Source organism: Mesoplodon bidens (assembly GCF_964165515.1).
Source record: "Mesoplodon bidens genome assembly, chromosome: 1".
Lineage (NCBI taxonomy): Eukaryota > Metazoa > Chordata > Mammalia > Artiodactyla > Ziphiidae > Mesoplodon > Mesoplodon bidens.
Window position 1 is genome coordinate 115,156,265 of NC_138176.1, and position 26,292 is coordinate 115,182,556.

The following is a 26,292-nucleotide window of genomic DNA, read 5'->3' on the forward strand; positions in this document are numbered from 1 at the left end:
GGAGATAGTTGGGAAGGAGTGTGTGGGGAGGGGGTGACATGGTCAGATCTCTTTGAAAAGAGTGTCTCTGATGAACAAGAAGAACTTAGATCGGAGGTGGAGAGATTCTGGAGCAGGGAAACCAACTCGGAGAAGGCTGATGAAGTCATTCATGTGAGAGAAATGGAGAAGCTTATCCTGGAGAGTGGCTGTTAGAATAGGACAGCCTGGCCCAGAAACATTTCAGGTCAGATTGACTCGTTTAAGGATGAACTCTATGTGGTTGGTGAGAGAATGTATCAGATTTAAGGGTGAGAAACTCCCTAGAGTTTCTGACTCTAGGGAAGAGAGATGGTGTTAAAGATTGTGGGAGATGGACAGATTTGATACAAAGGACCCAGTGAGATTTTGGACACTGGTGAGTACAGAGGGTCTATGGGAAATAAAATAAAGAGTTTATGGGAAATTGGAATTTTTGAGTCTTTAACTTAGACAAAGCTTGGGTTGGATATAAAACACAAGTGCACAGGGGGTAGTTGAAAGAATGGGAGCCCTAGGTAGAGAGGGAGGAACAGTGACTAGAGTGTTATGTTTAGCAACTTGGGCATTGCTTTAAAAGGCTGCAAAGACTTGGAATAAACTAACTAGAGAGGAGGCTGAGTATGGAATCCTAGATAAGTCTGATATTTAGGACACTGACAGTTGAAGGAAAGGCACAAGAGAGGCAGAATGGTAGTTAAGTGGAGAGCCAGGGAAATTAGTTATGGAACCCAAAGGAGGCTTGGGGTGTAGGTGTGTTCAATGATATAATATCATCACAGAGACTTAGGAGCAAAACGAGGTTGTGCCATAGCCTTTTGGATCTTTAGTCTCTGACTTGTTAAATGAAACACTTGAAACGAAGTGATTCTTTGAGCCCGTCTGCTCTTTCTACGGACACTGTAGAGATTTGTAATTAAGAGAATGGGCCGTAGACCTGGGTTTGGGCCTCGCCTCTGCCACAAATAGTTGTGTGACTTGTGTGACTTAATTTCTTTAAACCTGATTTTTCTCCTCTGTGAAATGTGGCTTAAATGTTAGCTGTTACTTCATGGGATTGTTGTGAAGGTTCAGTAGGAAAATGCATGTAAAACCTTGATGCATATTAAGAGATCAACAAATGTATTATCGTTGTTGTTATCTTATCACTATTGTTTAGACAGAAGAGCAGCATTTAGTCAGATATGGAAACGTTTGAGGGACCCTGGGCATGCGGGTGAAAGTATGGTAGAGCGTAGATTTTAGGGGAAGAGACGCTAAACTATATCAAAGAAAACCCTCTTCTGTTTTGAAATGAATGTGGTAGGTGAGTGGTGGGGAAGGGTTCCTCCTTCTTGCTAAGCTTTAGAAGCGAGGAATGGATGAGCATAGTTTTTAACAGTTGGGTGTTTTCATTTCCAAATGAGAATATCCAGCGTCGGATAGATCCCAGATTTCTTGGACTAAGCTCGCGGGCAGTGACTGCAGTTTTCCACCTCTCCTGCACATTAGAGAGTCTGTATGTTAAAGAGGGGTTTTATTAAACATGATACTTATAGAGCAGATTTCCTGCTAATTGGTTTTTTTTGGGGGGATGCCTTTTACTTATTTTTTTAATTTTTATTTTATATTGGAGTATAGTTGATTTACAATGTTGTGTTAGTTTCAGGTGTACAACAAAGTGAATCAGTTATACATATACATATATCTATTCTTTTTCAGATTCTTTTCCCATATAGGTTATTGCAGAATATTGAGTAGAGTTCCCTGTGCTCTACAGTAGGCCCTTGTTGGTTATCTATGTTGTATATAGTAGTGTGTGTATGTTAAGCTCAACCTCCTAATTTATCCTTCCCTGCCATCTTTCCCCTTTGGTAACCATAAGTTTGTTTCCTAAGTCTGTGAGTCTCTTTCTGTTTTGTAAATAAGTTCATTTGTGTCATTTTTGTAGAGTCCACATGTAAGTGATAGCATACAGTATTTGTCTTTCTCTGTCTGACTTACTTCGCTTAGTATGATCATCTCTTCTGCTGGTTATTATTACATTGCTGGTTATTGCAGAGAAAACTAGGGGAAATGTCAAAGACATTTTGGTATTGTTCTGGGTCCGCTTTCCCATTGCATGCATGTTGCAGGCTGCTCCCACCCCCACTCCTGTATTATTCTTGATTTAATGTTATTCATTTCTGTGTCAAATTAATCTCAGTATGTATTCAGATCAACACATTGCAGCTCTTTCTAGGTAGTGATGTCAGTAAGAACACATCCTTAGTGCCCCCTTGTACGGCGTGTTTACATGGGTGAAATTAGATTAAAATGGATGTCAGACTTGACATGCCTCATGACATTCCTCTCTCCCTCATGACTTGAGGGAGAAAATGAGTCAGAAATAGGCAGCAGGAGCCTGAGGGATGTTGCTTAAGACTGAAAGTTATCTATGTCTTGATTACACAGTGAGATTGAACAATTTTTTGCTTGTAACGATAAAAGTAATTCCTTAAATTTTACATTTATAGAGCCCTTTATTCTTTCAAGTCTTCTTAATATCAGTGTGTAGAAATTTCTTTATCTTCCCCTGTCCTCATGCTAAGTCACTTCAATGTCTTACAGAATGAGGGGAAGGCAAAGGACTGTACAGCCAGGAGGCAGCCTTTCTTTAATTGATGTGAATCTGTATTGGGGGAAAAACGCATAGTGATAACCTTAAAAATGTATTTTGATTCATTTTTTAAAAAGAAGTAAAAATAATTTGACTTTTTTTTTTTTTTGGTCTAGCCTTGTCATATATAAAGATTTCTTTTAACTCATAATTCTTCACTGTAATTATGATCTGGCTACACTCAATTATATTCTGTTATTAAAGTTAAATAACTAAAGTCAAATCAGGTTTGTTACAAGAAGTAGTGGAATTGATAAGGAGATGGCCAGAAGTGACAATTGCTTCTGAGTAATTTTGGACCATTTTGGTCGTAAATGCTGGGTTAGTAAGTGGATTTGTCAATCTGCTCATGCCTCCTTCCCATGACAAGTTTTGAATATACATAATAGAACTGTAATTGTAGCAGTTGAAAATGCAGTTCAACGATGGGTACTGTAGTTCTAGATACCGATGCAGTGATCTTTTATTATTATTATTTTATAATCTATTTTATGGAAGTATAGTTGATTTACAGTGTTGTGTTCATTTCTGCTGTACAGCACAGTGACTCCGTTATACATATATACACATTCTTTTTCATATTCTTTTCCATTATGGTTTATCGCAGGATGTTGAATATAGTTCCCTGTGCTCTACAGTAGGACCTTGTTGTTTATCCATCCTACAGATAATAGTTTGCATCTGCTAATCCCAAACTCCCACTCCATCCCTCCCCACCATCCCCACCCACCCTTGGCAACCACAAGTCTGTTCTCTCTCTGATGGAGTGATCTTTAACTTCCTCTTCACACTTAGATTTGTATATGTATGTGGTTTCCTGTGCATCTCATGGGAGTGTTAACCAGACCCCCAGAATGAAGAGCATATATTGTCCCATTCACTTAAGTGGAATTGAATTGGAGAATGAAGCCTACCAAAGTTAAATTAAACATATATTTTCCCCACACTTCCTGCTCATGTTGCTTTTATGGATTGAATTCTGACATGTTTGTGAAGTAAAGCATCACTATGGTTTTACTTTAAATTTCTTGAGATTTTTCCAGAAAGATGTGTGAGTCTAAAATTACCAGTATACAACTGGTCTAAACAACAATAAAAGTCGTAAAATCATCATCTATAGACATTGTGAGCAGGCGGGGGAAAGGGAGAAATGCACGGAACGTTAACTGTAGAATTGTAATTTCTTTGTTCTTTCTCAAACTTTTCAAATAGTGAGATGGGATAAATTAAGGAGAAACAAGTTCTGCTACTTGGCAAGAGATCTGTTGGATGCCACACAGCTTTTAAATTATTGCTTTAAAAAAAGATTTCATTCTGGAGCCTTGAAATTTGATTATCAGTTTTCATTTCAAGCATGAAGTCTTTTATATGGGGAATGTTTTCTGTTCTAGATTCTGTCTCTGGATTGCACCTTATTACTTCCATCCATTTTTATGTGAATACAATAAAATGTCAACAAAGGCATTTACTTTATGTGCACACATGCTTACTAATGGATTAAATATGCACTACCTGAATTAAGTATGTCATACTTTTAAATTAATAAGTTTTAAGAAAGATGAGTTAGGGGAGTGTTATTCAGAATTATTATGTGAGATCTCTGATGTGGAAACCGGTATTAAGGGAACGTTTTTTGAAAAGCATTATTTGTATGTTAAAACAGTTTTTACCACATAGCTCATAGGTAATTTTATTCATTTAATAAAAATCTGTGGAATGACCACCGTGTTCTGGGTGCTGGGGTTGTTAGTATCTAAAAAGATACAAAGTCTCTTTTCTCAAGGAGTTTACATTCTAGTGGGGATATGTAACAATAAAAACTTAAATATGCTTGTTTATAAATGCACACACATACCCATGCATGCATAGATAAAATACACCTGATGGTGTGTGTGTCTGTGTGTGTGTGCGTGTATGAGAGAGAGAGAGAGAGCGCAAGCAGGCTTGAGTGTGGATAGAGAAGTTGTCCTGTTTCCATCTTACCAGGCATTACTCTCGGCATATACTTGCTCTGTCTTTTTCCTTTCAAACTCAGGACCATTAAGTCATTGTTTCTGACAGTGTCTGGAAATAAATGTTACATCTGCTTTCCAGAATGTGACTCAGCAGGCAAAAGCCATGCCGTATGTATGCATGACAATATTTTTGCCTTCATGCCCCTTTTAATATTATGATTCAGTGAGCTTTACTTGTGAATAATTGATAAGGCATGAGATGCGTTTGATCTAATGAATTAAGTGTCTCTCAGTCTGGCTTAGAAGGAGAGGCGTGGTTTATGTCTACGTACACAATTGGATGACTAATACCCCGCAGGGTTTGTATGCCGTCTGTCACCTACCTCGGCTCAAGCTTCTGAAGCTGCGCTGTTTTGCTCCAAAACGGTCAAGTTTGGGTCATATAAGAATTTTCTTCCTTCTCTTCATGTCCTGTTTATACCTCTTTAGCCTGCATCTGGGGATAGGACAGATTTCCCAAATAGTTTTGCTAGAAGAATAAGCACGTGAAGGAGAGCTATTTTCTTCTTCTTTGCCTCTTCTCCCTGGAGAGAGATGCAGTCTTTCCCCTGAACTTAACCTCCCTGCTGATTGCAGAGAGCACCCTGGCCTTGCTTCAGCCTGTCATTATTTAGCAGCCTGACTTGGTCGAGAGCCACACTCTCAAGGAACAACTGGGCTAGAAGGCACTGTTTTCCAAAATACAAGCTTTGAAGGCAAAGGATTAAAAATATTCACAGAAATTGGAGCCACTGGATAAGAGTAAAAATGAAAAAAAACAATTGAGGTGTCGGATTCACTGAAAGTGAGTGACTGGCAAGAGACAATAGATTAAAAATCAACACTGAGAGAAACCTCCCAGTTATTTTCTCAGTGCAAATTTAAGACCGTTTTTACTGGTCCACGTTTAGTTTCTTAACTTAATCTAGGTGTAAGCAATATCTTTCAGGAAGAAAAGAAAAGCCTCCTCTTTTTTTTAATTTCCAAATTCCTTTGTGGTTGTGTTATATTCCGTACGGAGTGAAAAGTAAAAGTAGCAAATGTTTGTTGTTGTTTTTCTGCTCTAGTCCTATTTATATGACTGTTTACTATGGATTCGGAGTGTAAGGATGTTACTGTTTTTAATCCACAATTATTCATTTATATTTTATGCAGACATGACATCTCAAAACATACTGATCTTGGGTGGCCTCGGCCTGCAGCGGCTTGAAGCAGGATCAGTTCCCGGCCAGAGATTGAGGTTGCGCAGAGCGCTGAATCCTAATCACTAGACCACCAGGGACCAGTGGCCAGTGACGAGGCCCTGGCCCATCAGCTGCGTAGAAATGAATTTCCACATAGAGGTGGAAAGCAGTGAAGCAAGTAAAGTGTTTATTAGGAGGAAAAAGAGTACAGTACGTGTGGATAGACACACGGGTGGGCTCAGAGAGAGAGAGTCGCACCCTTGTGGTAGTTTGAATCACTGTTATGGGACATTTCTTCCAGATTTCCTCTGACCAGTCATCTTGCTTTGCCTGGTTCTGAGTCCGTATTTGGTCTACCTCAGGGGCCTCCTCTGTGTGCGTGCACATCTCTCAGCCAAGGTGGATTCTAGCAAAGAGGCCTATGGGTAGTTGGCATCACTTACTGTGGGGTGGCGCCGCCTCCCTTTTTGACCTCCAAGGAGCCTTTCTGTGCATGTGTAGTCAGGAAGGTCTCCTTGACTTTGAGGATGAGGATTATGTGGTCTTTTATCTGGGCAGGGCCCAGCCTCCTCTATCATCCTGCTTTTATGGAGTTTCTGCTGTTACGGAGTTTCTGTCCACAAGGGAGAAACTGCTCAGCCTGAGGCCCATCCATGTCCTGTCTCAATACCTGTTTCTCTTTGTGCAGCAACTTGAATAGAAATACCACAAACTCAGTCCTGAGTAAATACGTGATGCTTCTCTAAGTGTTGTATAGGCGTATACTTTTGATTTCTCTGTTACTATGAAGAGGTTCCTGGGAGCTTGCCTGGGGCTTAGGTGCTCAGCCAAACACTCTCTTAGGCCCTTACGTAGTAGACTGGTGTGCAAGCAGAAATTCTACTGAGAAAATGTGTAAACTGAAACACTTATAATTTCTCTCTGCAATAATCTTTTAATCCTGGGTCTATTTTTCAATTCCTTTAATGCTTATTGAGGGCTTGTTTGTTCTAGGCATTTTGATGTGTGCTGGCTATAAAAAAATGAGATTGTAGAAAACGTATCTTACTATTCTATTACTATTCTAAACGTATCTTTCTATTCCATTGAGGAGGATTAGACAAGGAGGAATCTGTGCTGACCTTTGATTTTGAGGTGTTATTTTCGCCAGCCTGTAAGGTAGTAGAACAAGCTTCTCTTCCCCATAATTGTTTTGAACCTGCCATTCAGTATCAACTCTCAATGGAAATTGTGTGTGAGTAATTTTTCTGTTTTTCAAAGGATTCATAGGTGAATCCTCAACATCCAGGGTCTGGTAATACATTACCACACAGAACTTAATTTGGTTGAGGACGTGTTGGTAGTAGAATCGTCTGTGTCTTTAACTGCCCCAGGTAAATGGCATATATCACATACTGCCATTTTTTATCTTTACTGGTGTGTGTGTTCATCTATTCTGTTTAGTTTTCAGCCAGGATTTTATCATTCATTTTTGTACCCCTTTCATAGAGTGACAAATATATGGGAATCTGCATACAAATGCTGATTGTTTTGTGTTTGTGAAAGAAATTAATGGAGAAAAAAAAGTCATGCACTTCCCTGTAGGTTGTTTAAGGAGAGCAGTGGGATGCATGCCTTGAGAACCGCTCTGGTTAATTCAGAGGGGTTTGAGGTCCCCGTTTGTAGGATTTCAGTGACTCCTAAAAGATGATTGTCTGCTTGCAATTCCAGGAGGGGAAGAAACCAGCCAACCAACCTGAATGAACAGAACACTATTTTGAGGCCTATAAGTCCCACATCCTTGGCTAAGAGCCTTCTCTATTGGAAGCATCTTGACTTCATGTCACTCCACAGGGAAGAATCCCTATTTCTACAGCAGGAATCTGAGCCTTGAAGACAGTGATTTAAACAAACTGGGGGTGGTTTGTGGATATTTTGACAGTATGATGTATGTTATAGATTTTTTTCAGAGAAAACTCACATACTTGCCAGCATGCAAAACTTTTGCCTGCGAGGTAATTTTCGTGATGTTAACGTATGTTTTCTCCCAGTATTTTTCCCCACTTAAGCAGCTAGTAGTCCCAGTGCACTTTTCTCCTCAGGGGAGGTTTGAGAGTTGGCAGAAAGCTTAACTTTTCTAGATGGCGCTTCCCTTCCTGACTTTTATTCCCTAAAGACTAAGTCCAAGGAGGTTGTTAGGCTTAGTGTCTTGCACACAGGGAGAGAGAGATTCCCTCTGACAGAGAAAGAAGAGAAGAAAGGATTTTGCCACAGACTCAGAAGACACTCACATGGAGCAAATGGATGACCATAAGGCAAAAATATATGAACCACAGCCCAAACCTCACACTTCATATGAAATCTAATTCAAACGGGTCATGGGCTTAAATGTAAAACATAAAACTATAAAACATTTAGGAAAAGATCTTTGAGATCATAGTTTATAACTTGACATCAAAAACATGTCCATGAAAGGAAAACATCAATAAATTGATCTCATCAAAATGAGAAAATTTTATTCTGTAAAAGTCCCTGTGAAGAGGATGAAAAGATAAGTTATAGACTGGCCAAAGATATTTGCAAATCATATGTCCAACAAAGGACAAATAATCTGAAAATACAGAAAGAACTCTCAAAGCTCAACAGTAACAGACAACCTAATTAGAAAATGGGTGCAAAACATGGACGGTGGTTTCACTTAAAGGACATACAGTTTGCAAGTAAGCACAGGGAAAGATGTTCAAAGTCATTAACGATTATGGAAATACAAGGCCACCAGGTGCTATCACTACACACTTGTCAGAATGACTAAAACAAAACAAAATACTGATAACCAAATGTTGGCGAGGATGCAGAGAAACTGGATCGCTCATAAATTGCTTGTAAATGGTATAGCCACTCTGGGAAACATTTTGACAGTTGCTTAAAAAACTAAACATGCACTGCCATACGACCTAGCAATTGCATTTCTCGGTGTTTATCTCAAAGAAACAAAAACTGTGTTCACAAAAATACTTCTTCACAAATACTTAGTGTAAAGCAGCTTTATTTGTAATAGCCAAAAACTGGAATCAGCCCAGATGTCCTTCACCAAGGGAATGGTTATCCAGTCTGCAGTACAACCATAGCATGGGATGCTGCTCGGCAATAAAAAGGAATGGCCTATTGATACATAACAATTGGGATGGATCTCCCAGCGGTTAGGCTGAGTGAAAATTGTCAATCTCAGAAGATCATATACTGTGTGAGTCCATGTTTATAACATTTTTGAAATGAATCTTAGAACTGGAGGACAGATTAGTGGTTATCCAGGGTTAGGGAAGCAAGAGAGGGGAGCGGGAGGGAGGTAGGTTTAGTTAGAAGAGGGCAATGTGAGGCATCCTTGTGGTGTAGGACCTTTACAATGATGGGGTTCCAGGAAGTTACACAGTTAATAAAATGGTATAGAATTTAATACACATACACAGACACATACTCAAATGAATATAAGCAAAACTGGAGAAATTTAATAAGGTCAGGGGATTGTATCAAAGTCAATAACTTCCTTGAAAAACCGTTATATATATATATATTCAATTACATATGTATGTAACTTGAATATATGTGTAGTTACATATATGTGTAACTATTATACTATAGTTTTAAAATATAGTTACATATATAATAGTACATTACATATGTAACTATTAGTTACATATATATTACATATATAATAGTTACACATATGTAACTATTAAGGTTATGTATATATGTAACTATTATATTATAGTTGAAAAATATTACTATTAAGGGAAACCAGACAGATGTTCAAGAGATTTTTCTGTATTCTCACAACAGCATGTGAATCCATGGTTATCTTAAAAAAAATTTTTTTAAAGCATTCATAGAGACTGGGGAGGGAGCAGCGTGTTCTGAGTTCCCCCTTCAGGCTGACCAGTACTCTGCTCCCTGACAACTTGCTACTCCCCATTTCATCCTGGCTTATCAGGAGATGACAAGACTCAGAGGGCAGTAGCTGTGGGGTTTTTCACTTGAGCAAAATGTCCTGAGCCTCTCAAGTGAGTAGAAAGCGTCAGCCCTCAGACTGGACAGGAGCATGTAAGTAGAGACCCTGCACTTAGAAGATCTAACAAGTGAACTGGGCTTACTCCCCAAGGTCCGAGATTACTGTACAACTCCAGCAACGATAATAAGTGCTTGAGGGCTTCCCTGGTGGTACAGTGGTTGAGAGTCCGCCTGCCGATGCAGGGGACACGGGTTCGTGCCCCGGTCCGGGAAGATCCCACATGCCGCGGAGCAGCTGGGCCCGTGAGCCATGGCCGCTGAGCCTGCGCTTCTGGAGCCTGTGCTCTGCAACGGGAGAGGCCACAACAGTGAGAGGCCCGCATACCGCAAAAACAAAACAAAACAAAAACAAACAAAAAAATAAGTGCTTGAATTCCGCACTAGCTTGATGGACTCAAAGTTGAAAATAATTGTATTTTAAAGAGAATTTTTTAAAGTGATGGTGATAACAATAGTAGATGAGGTTATTCCAAGCCATGTTTCCCTCTGAGAAAAACCAAAAATCTGTTCAAAGATAATTGAGAGCTAAAAAAGTAGTGAAAATGTGTGGAGCCAGGTTCCCAAAATAGGAGACGGAGGAGTAAGTTCGGCATCTGAGGAAGCCTCTTCTCTCCAGGGGATTGCAGTGGCTGAGTGGCTCAGAAGTGGGACAGAGCTGTTGGAAGCATCAGAGTGCAAGTGGATCAAAAGTGGTCGTACAGGACCCACCAAACAAGAAGCACTTTAGGAGGGAATTCAAAGAACTATACCCTTGAAGCAGTGATGAACTGGAAAAAGAGCATCCCTTGCAAGTATTGAAACTCAGCCTCAAATAATAATAATTACCATTTGGATTAAGATGATGTGGGATTGCTGGTGCCCCTAGATTACTTTACCTGCGAGAAGCAAAAGTACATCTTTGGGGGGTGGGGGACTAACACAAAGAACTCAAGTGATTTCTGTTTTACATATACTGAATCTAATAATCAAAATTAAACACGCTATTCTGTTTCAACCCTGACTGATGTACTGCAGTACAGTTCTGGCACCAACTCCCCAGAATTAATAGATCATACAAATTACAGGCTTTGTTCCCTACAAAACTGCCCTTATCTCAGACAACAGCCACAAGGAGAGGGGTGGTCCTCAGACCATCTGTACTACTGTACAACAGGCTACAAATTTGGGGGTTCCCATAACCCCTTTAAATTTAAGAACTCAGGAAAGTGCTATACTTACGATTACAATTTTATTATAAAGGATTACAAATCGGACCAGATGTAGCTATGTATAGGGCGAGGTCTGGGAGGGTTTCAAATGTAGAGTTTCTTTTCCCTGTACCTGTGGATCAAGATATCTTACCCTCCTGGCACATCATCGTGTCCATCATCCAGGAAGCTCAGCCAAGCTTTTGTCTTAGAGTGTTTTTCTTGGGGTTTTGTTACGTAGGAATGTTTGAGTTCAATCATGTACTCAATTATTTAATTAATCTCTTCCACACTTTCACTCCTCAGAGGTCAGGCTGGATCAAACTTCCAACCCTCTGGTCATCTGATTTGTCTTTCCAGCATGGCCAACCTTCTTACTGAAGCTATCTAGGGGCCCACCACGAGTGCCCCCATTACCATAAATGAAGGTGTGATCTAAGAGGCTCATGAAAAACATAGTCTCTTATATCACTTGGGAAATTCCAAGGGTTTAGAATCTCCCTTCTAGGAACCAGGGGCATTGGTCAGCCAAATTCTTTGTTATACAGCACAGGCATGTAAGATAGGACCCACCTGAAAAGCAAAAGGCAAACACACACTATAGAAAAAGGCATACAGGTCCTGGATACATAGATAATAGTGTTATCACAAGTAGAATTTAAAATATTTATGATTATTATCTAAGAATTAAAAGACCAGGTGAATAAATTTGGTGGAGAACTGGTAACTATAAGAAGGGGTCATACAGACATTCTAAAACTGAAAATTAAAATAACTGATATTAGAACAGATGGATTTAATATCAGCTTAGACATAGCTGAAAAGAGAATTATTGAACTGGAAATAATGTCAGAAGAAATATTCTGACCTCATACTGAAACACTGATAGTCAAAAGATTGGGAAATATGAAAAAGAGCATACAAAGTACATGGTAAATGATGAATGGTCTATCATACATGTATTGGAGTTCCAAAATAAAAGGATAGAGAAGGGAGGGAGGCAGCAGGAGAAGGAAAGCAGGAGGGAGACAGAGAACAAGAAAAAGAGTGCTTGCAAGTACCCAAGGCACAGGCAATGTTTAATACAGTTGCTTAAGAATTCTCCACAACTGACTAAGTATATTAAGCCACAGATTCAAGAACTATGAACCCTAAGTAAGACAAATGAAAAGAAGCCACACTTACATCAGACTAAAAGTACTGAAAAGTAAACACAAAATTAAACACTTAAAAACAGATAGAAAAAAAGATGTGATATCTTTAAGGGGACAACAGTAAGATTTACAGCTCACTTCAAGTAAGAGACATTTGGAGACATTGGATGTAAGCTTAAAAGTGATTAAAGAAAATAACTGCCAACCTAAAATTTTTAAATCTTGTAAAATGTGATATTTTTCAAAACAAAAGAAAAGCATAAAAGTGGCTAAATTTTATAATCATCCTCTTCATTTTCTTCCTAGTATAGTCCTAGTATATTTTCTCCTAATATATAAATATTTAAAAAAAACATTAAGTGATTTTTAAAAATTAAGACTTGAAATTGAAGCATAGTTGATTTATAATATTGTGTTAGTTTCAGGTGTACAACATAGTGATTCAGTTATTTTTTTTATTATGTTCCAGTATAGGTTATTACAAGATATTGAATATAATTCCCTGTAATATACAGTAAATCCTTGTTGCTTATCTATTTTATGTATAATAGTTTGTATCTGTTAAATACCATATCCCTAATTTGTCCCTCCCCACCTTTCCCTTTTGGTAACCATAAGTTTGTTTTCTGTGTCTGTGAGTCTGTTTCTGTTTTGTATATAGATTCATTTGCATTATATTTTAGATTCCCCATAAAAGTGATAACATATAGTATTTGTCTTTCTCTGTCTGACTTATTTCACTAAGCATAATGTTCTTTGGCCCATCCATGTTGCAGATGGCAATATTTAATTCTTTTTATGGCTGAGTAGTATTCCATTGTATACATATACCACACCTTCTTAAGCCAGTGCTCTGTTGATGGGCACTTGGTTGTTTCCATTGTTTTGGCTCTTGTAAATAGTGTTGCTGTGAACATTGAGGTGCATATATCTTTTCAAATTAAGAGTTTTTATTTTCTCAGGATATATACACAGGGGTTGGATTGCTTCATCATATGTTAGCTTTATTTTTAGTTTTTTAAGGAAACTTTATACTGTTTTCCATGGTGGCTGCATCAATTTAGATTCCCACCAACAGTGTACAAGGGTTCCCTTTTCTCCACACCCTCTCCAGCATTTATTATTTGTAGACTTTTTGATGATAGCCATTCTGACACGTGTGAGTTGATATCTCATTGTGGTTTTGATTTGCATTTTTCTAATAATTACCGACGTTGAGCATATTTTTATGTGCCTTTTGACCATCTATAACTCTTCTTTGGAAAAATGTCTCTTTAGGTCTTTTGCCCATTTTTTGATTGGATCGTTTGTTTTTTCCATATTGAGTTGTATGAGCCCTTCGCATATTTTGGATATTAACCCCTTGTTGGTCACATTGTTTGCAAATATTTTCTCCCATTCCGTATGTTGTCTTTTTGTTTTGTTGATGGTTTCCTTTGCTGTGCAAAAGCTTTTAAGTTTGATTAGGTCCCATTTGTTTATTTTTGTTTTTATTTCTTTTGCCTTGGGAAAATGCTGTAAGAAGACATTGGTACGATTTATGTCAGAGAATGTTTTTCCTATGTTCTCTTCTAGGAGTTTTTTGGTGTCATGTCGTATATTTAGATCTTTAAACCATTTGGAGTTTTTTTTTTTTTTTTTGGCGGTACGCAAGCCTCTCACTGCTGTGGCCTCCCCCGTCGCGGAGCACAGGCTCCGGACGCGCAGGCTCAGTGGCCATGGCCCACGGGCCCAGCCGCTCCGCGGCATGCAGGACCCTCCCGGACCGGGGCACGAACCCGTGTCCCCTGCATCGGCAGGCGGACTCTCAACCACTGCGCCACCAGGGAAGCCCTGGAGCTTATTTTTGTATATGGTGTGAGGGAGTGTTCTAATTTCTTTGATTTACATGTAGCTGTCCAGCTTTCCCAGTACCACTTGTTGAAGAGATTGTCTTTTCTCCATTGGATATTCCTGCATCGTTTGTCATAGATTAATTGACCATAGATGCATTGGTTTATTTCTGGGCTCCCTAATCTCTTCCATTGATCTATATATCTGTTTTTGTGCTAATAACATGCTATTTTGATTACTGTGGCTTTAATAAGCATTATTTTTTCGAGGAGTTTCAGATTTACAAAGGAATTGAGCAGAAAGTACAGATACTTCCCACATATCCCTTCCAGACCTTCCTCTGCAATTTTCCTATTATTAAAATGTTGCTTTAGTGTGGTACTTCCTTCACAACTGATAAGTCAATATGGACACATTAGTATTAATTAAAGTCCATTATTTACATTAGGATTCACTTTTAGTTTTGTATATTTTCTGGGTTTTGACAAATGTATAATGACATATATCCACCCTTGTAATGCACACAGAATAGTTTCAGTGCCTTAAAAATCTCCTGTACTTTACCTATTTAAGACTATCCTTTTTTTCATTGAAAGGAATGGAGCACCTTTGTGCCTTTGTCAAAGGTCAATTGACTATATTTGTATGAGCCTATTTTAGGGCTCTCTGCTTTGTTCCATTTATCTATTTGTCTGCTCTTTCACCAGGACCACAGCATCTTGATTACTGTAGCTTTATTGTAAGTTTTGAAGTTTGGTAGTGTCATTCTTCCAATTTTGTTCTCCTTTAATATTGTGTTCGGTATTCTGGGTCTTTGGCCTTTCTGTATAAACTTTAGATTTGCTTTGAAGATAACTGATTAGCTTCCTAGGGTTATTGATTGGGTTTGAGTTGAATCTATGGATCAGATTGAGAAGAGCTGATATCTTGACAGTATTGAGTCTTCCTGTTTGTATATGTGGAATGTTTCTCCAATTATTTACTCTTTGATTTCTTTCATCAGACTTTTGTCATTTTTCTCATATAGATCTTGTACATATTTTGTAAGAAATATACCTTTCTTTTCCTTTTGGTGATAATATAAATAGTATTGTGTTTTAATTTCAAATTTCTGTTGTTCATCACTGGTAGATAAGAAAGTTGAGTTTGTCCATTAATCGTTCCATTAATCTTGTATCCTGTAACCTTCCTATAATTGCTTCTTAGTTTCAGGAGTTTTATTTTTGATGTTGATTCTTTGGGATTTTCTACATAGACCGTCATGTCATCTGCAAAAGAAAACAGGTTTTTTTTTTTCTCTCTCTCCTCAATTCACATACCTTTTTTTCCTTGTTTTATTGCATTAGCTAATACTTCTAGTACAGTGTTGAAAAGGATTGGTGAGAGGGGAAATTCTTGCCTTGTTCTGTATCGTAGGGGGAAATTATTTAGTTTCTCACTATTAAGAATGATGTTGATTGTAGATGATCTTCATGAAGTTGAGGACGTTTCCTCCTATTCCTAGTTTTCTAAGTTTTCACTGAATGGATGTGGGATTCTGTCAAATGCTTTTTGCATTTATTGATATGATAACATGGTTTTTATTCTTTAGCCTGTGCATGTGATGGATTTTATGAATGTTCAGTGATACTTTAAATTAATAAACTTATGTGCACAAAAGGAGAAAAGTAATCATTTTTGCTACATGTATTAAAGCAGCACATTTCTTTTGAGGTAAAAAGTAGTGATAGTTCCTATGGATACCAATTATGACTTTTAAAATCTATTTTGTTAGGATTTAAAAAAACATTTTTCAAAAGAGAATTTAGTTCTGTGGTCCGTCATTCATTTATTGAACATCAAGTTTGGAAAAATGAATAATTCTGATATTATTTTACTGCCCTTCATTGCAGTAACTAAAATACAGTGATACGACTTTTTTTGTCCCCACTGAATTCTGCATAAACATGTCATAAGCATTTGAATTGGCACGGCAATCTTTAGAAGCCAGTAAACTACTACTCTTTATTTTTAACTTGTGTAATTGATTCACCATCAAAATTGGATGTGACTGATTAAATTTCCTTGTATTATTTTTGTTCCCTCTTTTGTTGTTCAGCGTTTGTTACACACTGTAGCCTCTCTCTGGACAAAAAAGAAACCAGTATGTGTTCAAAAAGTAGAACATTAATGACAACATCCCTTATCCCCATTGCTTTAAGGTCATATGGTAAATGTTAAAAAAAAAAAAATAGTTCACTTGGAGGAAAAAAAAAAGGTGGTGTCTGTGGTACTGCAGTAATAATTGACTATGAGCTGTCCAGTGTTAAAATAATGTACTAAATTTAAGCCTTCCTTATGTTGAAGAAACAAAAGTAAATTGAAAATAACCTAATTGTTATTTTTGTAATTCATGTATAAGACAATTATTTTGCTCAGGTTTCACTGATCAAACTAATGTTTTTGGGATGATCCAAGTGTTCTGAAACACTCTGAATTTATCTGTAGTTATCTTGGGGAGAAAAAAAAAGGTATCACTCACAATGTAGATATTAATTCCAGATTTAGAAATATAGTTAGATAAGTTGGACTTTCTCTCAGTTATTATGATGTTTAATTTTATGTGGCAACTTGACTGGGCCACACAGTAGCCAGATATTTGATCAGACTATTTGATCAAATTATTCTGGGTGTTTCTGTGAGAGTGTTTTTAGATGAGTTTACCACTTAAATCTATAGACTGAGTAAAGCAGATTGCTCTCCCTCGTGTGGGTGGGCCTCATAATCCGTTAAAGGCCTGAATAGAACAGAAAGACTGACTCTTCATGAATCAGAGGGACCTCTTTCTGCCTAACTGCCTTTGAGCTGAGACATCAATTATTTCTTACCTTTGAACTGAAACTGAAACATCAGTTCTTCTTGGATCTTGAACCTGTCAGTCTTTGGAATGGGACTATACCATTGGCTCTCCTGGTTTTCAGGCATTTGGGCTTGGACTGGAACTTATATCATCAGCTCTCCTGGGTCTCCAGCAGATCCTGGGACTTGTCAGCCTCCATGATTGCATGAGCAGACTCTTTATAGTAAATCCTTTCTATAAAATTATATATATACACACACACAGGCACACACACACACACATTCACACACATATATGAATGTATTTTTATGTAACATATATTCTATATATTAAGATTTATATATATATATATATATATATATATCTCCACAACTTGAGTCACAGCTTGGATGGCTCCTGTTGGTGTGTAGTGGGTAGAGGCCAGGGATGTGGGAAATATCCTACAGTGCACAGGGCAGCCCCCCACAGCAAAGAATTACCTGGACCAAAGTGTCAGTAGTGCTACTGTTTAGAGACAGGTATAGACCATAGTTTCCTAACTTTGGCTCCCCCTTACGACCAGCTGGGGAGCTTTTAAAACACGTGACTCCAAATTTGGTTTAATTGGCCAGTGGTGAGGGCAAGGTTTCAGGATTTTAAAAGCTATCCACATGATTATATTCACAACCACCATTAAAAGCCCCTACTGAGGACCCTGGTCATTGATGTACCTAAAATTCTTAGGTTATAATGGATGGATCAGGGTGATCCTGAATCAATTTTAATGTAAAAAGATAAACAAGTAGTCATTATTACCTCCTGATGTGATGTAATAGGAAGGCAAACACCAATTTCTGAAATGTTCTTGCCGAAGAATCACAAACTTGAACCTGAGCAAGTTTCTAGATTTCTAGATCTACCACGTAGAGGCAGATGTTAAAAAAGACTGTGAGGATGTCATCAGCAAAATTCAGAATGTAGAAAATACTCCAGGACAAATGATACAGTTTTTTTGTAAACAAATAAATGGAAAGAAGGAAAAAAAAAGAGGAAGGGAGAACTGTTCTAGAATAAAATAAAGACACCAAACCAATTTATGCATCTCATTTGGATCTTGATTTGAAAAAGCAACAGAAAGAAGAAGACATTTTTTTCCTTGAAGAACAATTTATTCAGATTTTTCCCATCCTGTGTCATGATGGATAAAAGTAGATTCATTATTAAAAAAGAATAAAATTTGAAAGCAAGTTAACCTGAGAATGATTACCTCATGCTTCTCGGTAGGATTCCTGATCATCCTGTTTTCTATGGCTTTTGCTACATTTAAAAAACTTCTTATTTTATATTGGAGTATAGTTGATTAACAATGTTGTGTTAGTTTCAGGTGTACAGCAAAGTGATTCAGTTGTACAATTACGTGTATCTGTTCTTTTTCAAATTCTTTTCCCATTTAGGTTATTACAGAGTATTGAGCAGAGTTCCCTGTGCTATACAGTAGCTCCTTGTTGGTTATCTATTTTAAATATAGTAGTGTGTATATGTCAATCCCCAACTCCCTAACTATCCATACCCCCAACCCTTCCCTCCTGGTAACCATAAGTTCCTTCTCCAAGTCTCTGAGTCTGTTTGTGTTGCATAAATAAGTTCATTTGTATCTTTTTTTTTAAGATTCTGCATATAAGCGATATCATGATTTTTGTTTCTCTGTCTGACTTCACATAGTATGATAATCTCCAGGTCCATCCTTGTTGCTACAAATGGCATTACTTCAATCTGAAAAAGACATTTTTGAGACAATTGGGAAAATTTGAACAGTGAATGGGTATTTCATAAAAACAATTTTTTTTTTTTTGGCCGTACACGCGCCTCTCACTGTTGTGGCCTCTCCTGTTGCGGAGCACAGGCTCCGGATGCGCAGGCTCAGTGGCCATGGCTCACAGGCCCAGCCACTCTGCGGCATGTGGGATCTTCCCGGACCGGGGCACGAACCCGTGTCCCCTGCATCGGCAGGCGGACTCTCAACCACTGCGCCACCAGGGAAGCCCAATAAAAACAAATTTTATATATATGTATATCAAGTATAGAAAAATACTTTTGTATTGTTTTATGTGGAGGTTGTATGTCGAAGGATAACGTGGTTATAGGTAAAACAAGGTTGGCCCTATATTGATCACCGTTGAAGCTATGTGCTGGGTGTATTGGGGTTTATTATAATATTCTTTCTACTTTTGTGTGTCTTTGAAAAGTTCCACGATAAAAATAGAATGAGAAGGAATATCTGAGTAGTTAAGAGGAATGCAGGCGAGAATGGTGTTAGGAAAACTGTCAAAGCAGTAGAGTTTTCCAAAGTGTTTAAAAAAAATAGGTCTACTGGATTTGGGAACATGAAGGTCATTTGATGGCCTCAGCTAAATCTGTCTCAGTGGAGAAGTGGGTCTGCAGACAAGATTGAGTGCACTGAGGTTTAAGAGGAGGTGGTAATGAGGCAGAAAAGCAAGGGAAGCAGGGGAGGAAAATATGGTCACACGTTATTATGTTTGTGACAGGACAGGGTCATGTGTGTTTGGATGATGAAGAGACCCAGTGGAGAGGGAGATGGTGAGCACTTGGGAAAGAAACAGGAAACAAGTTGTGGTTTCCTTAAACCAATCTCAAGGGGATGGTATAGAGACCAATTTGGATAATGTATACACATTACTTAGCATCACGCTGGCAGATTAACAAATTGTTATTATGAGAGCTTTGGAATTTTGGTATGTGTGATGTACATCCAAAGAAATTTCTGTGTGTGTGTGTATGACTTTTTGTTGATATTTACATTTTATTGATGTTTACATTTTCCTATCTCTTATCATTTACCAGATTGTCATGGAAACATTAAAATTAATGTGTTTTCACATTTCTTTAAAATGTTTTAAATGTCTAGAAAGAATTTAGAATTGCAAATAATTATACGCACGTGTTGAAATATATTAAACTACACCTAAACTCATAGTGGAGTACGTTTATGGACTTAAGTTTAATGATGAAAATATTCACTGGGATAAAGAGAGAAAAATGGCCAGGGTGAGGGAGAGGGGATGAAGGGGATGAGAGGGAGTAAAAGACGAAGGAATGTGTTTAAATCAAATGTTTATTCAGGTCACTGTTGTTATTTTTATTTCCAGTTATATTGTCTCCTACCAAAAAGTAGCTTTTACTGTTTCTCCAAAGCCTTCCCATTTACTTTTCTCTGTGAATTGGCTTGAAAAATTGAGTCCAAGAATGCAACGTTAAAATTGGGCTTTTTATTTCTTTTAACAGAACTGTTCATTACGAAGGCGGTGCTGTATCTGTTCACGCACGTTCCCTGTGGAGACTAGAGACGCTAAGAGTTGCGTAAGTAGAACTTCTAAATACAGCCTGACGCTCCGGGTACAAAGTACATCGAGTGCTCTTGTGCTTTTATGTGAGATGGTCGTACTAACAACCAGCAAGCAAATGAAACCCTGAGAAAGTGGAGAGTCTCTCCTCTTTTACCTTCTGCCTGCCTTTATTTATCTTTCACTAGCCTACATTCACCAGGTAGTAAGCAACAATTTTATACCATCTGCTTTTGCGTTTAGCCTCATTTGTTTTTATAATATCGTCTTGTCCCAGTCTGTGCATCTCCTGGCAGGAAGAGCTCCCAGAGCGGAGTGATGTAAGGTTTGGAGACAGGGACAACCCTGTCGCACATTTCAGGTCTGGGTTTAACCTTGTAAAGTCACATGTAAAACAGTGGAAACTTGAACCTGAGTGAGATGTGACCGTCATAACTGGCAGTCACTATATTTACTTACAAATAGCTTGATAGCTGAGTGAGAAATGTGGATTGCAACAAGTCACTGTGTATTCATTATAGAAACAATGACCTTTTTTTTCTGGTGACTTCAAAAAGCTGTCCAGAGATTGACTTAGTTCCTTTATGTAAATGCAATACTGATGGTAAAGGTGTCATTTTGAACTATTTTAAATAGAATTTAAATATCAGTTAAATTAAAAATAAAAGGTTGGAAGTTTTAGTCCTTTACCTAAAAATCATTAAGTTTTCAATGTATGTTCCCTATTATATGACACTTTAAAAAATTATTGATTTAGGGTAACAGACTTCATGGATGGCTGTAGGGAACTATCTTATTATGGAACAGCTGTCTTTGTCAACCTGATATTTTGAGATTAATGCTTATCTAATGATGATTAAAATGGTTCAGTGGTCTTCAGTTTTTTGTCTTTTTGTTTTTTCTGCTAACATCACATACAATGATTCGAAAAACTTTGTATTTCTTTGATCATTGTTAGGCTTGACATAGAAATTTTTTCATTATCAGTTTAAATAGATGCATAGAATATAACTTACAGTGTATCATAAGTAGTGACATTTTAAGATAAAATGGTTACACCACTCTTATAAAAGTATCCCATTGTCTCTAAGTACTGCTGTGATTTAATAACCATCTTTGTTTATTTAAAAATACTTGAACATGGTCTCTTTAACAGTGAAAAAAAATATGTTATTCATCTTTCTCATTGAAATCATATTTCCTTTACTCTCCCATGACAGAATAATACCCCAATTGGACTTTTTTTATGATTGAAAGACTTTTCTGCTCATTGTGTCATACTCCTCTTCAACAAAAAAAAATGCATGTAAATTAAATTTATTTTTTATATTTTCTCTGATTGTAAGTCTGTGACTTTAAAAAAGTGCTTCTATATTAACCCCATTAATTCTTAATTAATTGATGATATTAAATTTCTCCTGTATAAATTCATAGATGATCAAATGCACTGAAATATTAAAACTTTTGATAAACATTGAACTTAAAAGTAAAATTTTATGGGAAGTGCACCTCTTAATGTGATGGGAAAAGAAGAGATGACTTATAAAGGAAAGGGAAGAAAACTCATAGCTTTTGTGTGCTTCATAAATTATTCAGAGAATTTAGGGAAAAGAATTTCAAATATATACATGTATTTTTGTAATTTGCCTTGTGTATTATAAAAATGACAGCTTAATTAGAGAAATGAAATAGTCCAAAAACGTGAAATTTAGAGAAGTTTTTTTGCCTTTAAAAAACAGACTCCAGATGTGTTTTCACATTTATAGATCTACCTACCCTTCACAACTGTGTGCTTAAAGAAATGATTTTTTTTTTTTTTGAGGAAACCAGGACCTAAATCTGTCTCAATTTATAGATTTAAAAAAAAAAAAAAAAGGATGAGAGCTCCTGAAAGCCCAACAAGAGTTCCTTTTTATTGTCAACAATGTTGTTGATGAACTGCAATTACATAAATCCCATTATTCAGCACGTGTTTCTATCCCGTGGTCTTAATTCCATTCCTCTGCTGTTGCCTAATGTTTGAAGTTTGAAAGGGGGAAGTTTGGAGTTTGTTTTAACTTTGAATTTGGTTGACTGGTATATAGAAAGAGCCTGAGCCTTCTTCAAATAATGGAGATGAAAGGGGGTACTTTATCACCATGTGTTTGTAGCTGTGCCTCTCAGAATCTAGATGACAGCAAGGGGGCTTGACGGCCAAGGTGGATCAGGGACTTTTTCAACCATTTCAAAAATTAAAGAGAGGTGTTTTGATTCTACTCTATGACCCTTGATGTATATCTACAGTAGGAAAGCAGGAGGTTCATATGTAACAAATGTAATTATTAAAAAAAAATTTTTTTTTTAGATTTTGTTGCATCTTTGACCTACTTTGGCCTCACTGTAAATTTACAAATTAGATTGCATTTAATTTGCATGTCTTATTATATGCAATGGCCACATAATTAATTTTTCTTTTTACTTAGGAAGCAGTAGTCAAAGATCCTGCTTATGTTTGTTTATGACAGAACTTTATTTCCAAAGGTCAATGTTTGTATTATAATCTTTGGGATACCATATGGTTTTTTTTTCCTCCAGTGAGGCCCCAAACTATGTATTTGTTATAATTTATTTAGTCCAGTAATTATATATTTTATATTGCTTACTTACATAACATTAATGTTGTCAAAAGTTTTTCCGTATTATGAACATTTTAATAAGGTAAGTTTTAATTTTGGGAGTCAAATGTAATAGAAAACACATTCCTGTATTGTACCCCAGTACAAAGTTGTCAGAACACTGTAAGTAGGATATATGTTCGTTTCTGTAATGGGCATGATCACTGCAATTATAAATATGCATTTTGTATTTTAAGTAAAATTCCACTTTCTTATGTGTTACAAATTTTTTAAAAATTAACATGTCATGACAGGTGACCAAATACTCCTAATTTCTTTGACATAATTACAAGTAAATATAGATAATACATGTGGAACAGTTTTCTAATAACATAGGAAGCTGCTTTATATAACTTCTTTACTATAACTATTTTCAGTTTTTACTGAAATATTATTTTCTTGCCCTTGATTCTCCTGGGCTTTTCCTCTTTTCTTTTGGACCTGTGAGCTAAAGAAAATGTGTTTAGACTTCACAAAGTTTGGCTGATGATTGGCCAGATTCATTCCATTTCTAACAGTGGCTTGAGAGGAGTGCTTATGTATATGAGCCCTATTAAATAGATTTGAACATGGTATCCAGAATACCGTATAGAAATTCTGGTAAAAAGTATACACTATTACCAGACTAGAAATGCTTTAACATGCTGTTGTCGGTAAATGAACCTTAATTTCATTTTTAAGACAATACCGTGTTATTATCAGGGTTTATTGGTACATGATTATTAATTTAGTAGGAGGACTTTTCCAAAGTAATTGTCTTTATAAACAAATCCATGAACTTATTACAATATCACTCTACTGTTAATTTTCCAGGCTAATAGTTCAGGTCAAAAATCCAGGTTGGGAAACAGCATAAAATTGACTTTTAGTTCACTAAGATTGGTGAATTCTTTTTAAAGTGTTCTTAATTTGTAGAATATAAAAGTTTATAATGCTTCTGTATTAAAACTGGTTTATTAATTAATAAAATCATATTGAACTCCTCCATACCTTTACTTTTTATTTATTTGATTCCTTACATAGTGGTAAAGCTTCCACTATAATTGTCCTTTAAAAAATTATCCTTGTGTTTCTTTTGTTTCATTTTCTGTTTGCCATTGACATGTGAAGCTTCATAACATCGTACATTCTTTTTATAGTATATCTTTCTCATTATAAAATACCCGACAGTGTCCCCTTTATACTTTTTTGCCTTGAGTTCTAATTTCTCTACTATCAACTTTACCATCACTATTTTCTTTTGATTTTGTATGCATGGTAAATCCTTTTTATTTGTATTTTTAAAATTTGATTTTACAGCATTGATAAGAGGCTGTCCTCATTTTGCACACTAGCATGATAACTGAAAGTCACCACTATCAGAACCTTTTTTCCACTCTGTACTGTAGTAAGGGCAAGGCTCTGATAATGACGGCTTTCAATTAACACAGTACTGTGCAAAGCAAGGATGGTCTGTATCTTAATTTTTCTTTTCTACCCTATCTGAAAGTCATTATTTTTAAAAGCAGACTTTAATGATCACAACTTTGCTTTTTATCTTTTTTCTGCAATCTTAGTTTATATTTTCTCTGTGTTGCATTCAATTTTGCTTTCCCGTTTTTCCTCTTGACTCTATTAGAATTTATATTCTTGGTTTGTCTTTCTTGTTCATTGGTTTTTAATGACATAATTGTTCCACATTATTAAAATTTAAAGCATAGGAAGAGATTTCTTTTTTCAGATAAATACATACTTCAGTTTATATATATGAGTTCCAGTTAATCATAATTAGGCATTGACTCTAATATCACTAGTTTTCAAGTCTGTGCAAATCCAAAAATAACTAGTAAATGCTAAGGTATCATTTAAACTCATAATGTCTATATCTGTGACTAGCGATTAGAGGTTAACCTGGAACACAAGTTCTTGGTCATCTTTGCATGGAGTAGTGTTTGGTGTGGATGGTATTACACTTAATGTCGGAAGACCTTGAGTTAAATTTGCTTCTACTTACTGTTAGCTCTGTGACATGGAATATTACCTAATCATTCTGAATAACCATTTTGTTATTTGTGATACGAAATTAATAACACCAACATCATAAGGTTTGGGGGATCATTAAAGAAGACAGTGTATGCAAAGCACCTTTGTTCATTGTCTGACACATACATTTTAATTGCTGTTTCTCCTGTCATTGTATTTGCTATTGGATCAAGTCTTAACTGTTTTTGCTAGGTGGAGTGGAAGCCACATAAGATGGGGCCAGCCTTTCCGACTACGCCATGTCACAACAGGAAAATACTTGAGCCTCATGGAAGACAAAAGCCTTCTACTCATGGACAAAGAAAAAGCTGATGTCAAATCAACAGCATTTACCTTCCGATCTTCCAAGGTAAGACAGAAATGTATAATTTTCGATTTCCTTTAAGTACATCCCTACTGCATTTCCTTTGATGTTAGAAACGCAAAAAGAAATGATGTATGTTTTACATGTATTTCCAAATTCCCATTTTCTCTTCGATGCCTTCCTCTTCAGTAAAGTCTATTTCCTAAACCACTAACACCTTCCCAGGTGTTGCACCTGGCTTATAGTTCTTTGGTTATTTACATGTAGCACATTGATCCAGCCCCTTTTAGCTTTCTTAGGTGTTGACAGTGCAGTAAGCACAGACCTTGTGCTGTTGTTGTATAGCAATGTGATGGGCACACCAGAACATTCACACAGATGCTCTTACATACAGACCTTTCTTCTTACGTTCTTGAATCATTTGTAAGAACAGAACCCCTGAGAGAATCCTTAATATCTTTCATGAGAATCCCTCTGAACTAGATGATGAGTAGAATAGAAAAAAAAATAAGTGCACATCAAAGTCAAGTTGGAATGCTGGTGCTGTAGCACAGCTAGGCCCACGTAGTACCTCATGAAAGATTCGTAACTCACCAACCCCACAGTGCAATGGATTGCTAACCATGCCTCAGGAAAACAGTAGATGTCCTGAATAGTGAAGTGTCTCAAGAATAGTTGAAAATCACTTGTTCATGTGACACATGCCAAGCATCGATTATATGCATTTTTGTGATAATTGTGTATTTCTGTCCTTAATTAAATGAAGAATGTGAAACTTGGGCATCATGATAGGAATGGTATTAACTTACTGGTTAGCTTTTGTCTCAGAGATGGAAAACTTTACACCCCTGTTACAGATAAAGGTAAGTTTGAGCAAGATCAGAAGTAACTCTAAAAAGACAGTAGCCTCAGTTTACATCCCTAGTGCCACGCTCTCAGTTTTCTTGCTTTGGAGTACACAGAATGGTAGAAGATGCTTCTGATTTAATGAATTCTCCCGAGATCTCCTGGAAAGACAGCCAGTGTAGGTCCCCATCCTTTATGGTGAAAACACACAAAGCTGATCAACTCCAGTGGATA

The 26,292-nt window shown here is 36.9% G+C and overlaps 1 protein-coding gene across 2 annotated transcripts in view; it reads left to right on the forward strand.

Moving 5' to 3' along the window:
• RYR2 (ryanodine receptor 2) overlaps window positions 1-26,292 on the forward strand; it is a 725,859-nt gene that overhangs the window by 314,959 nt on the left and 384,608 nt on the right. For both annotated transcript variants that reach the window (XM_081249359.1, XM_081249358.1), the window contains exons 11-12: window positions 20,174-20,248; window positions 25,101-25,257. In XM_081249359.1, the coding sequence (XP_081105485.1) occupies window positions 20,174-20,248; window positions 25,101-25,257 (232 nt within the window). The remainder of the gene's footprint in view (window positions 1-20,173; window positions 20,249-25,100; window positions 25,258-26,292) is intronic.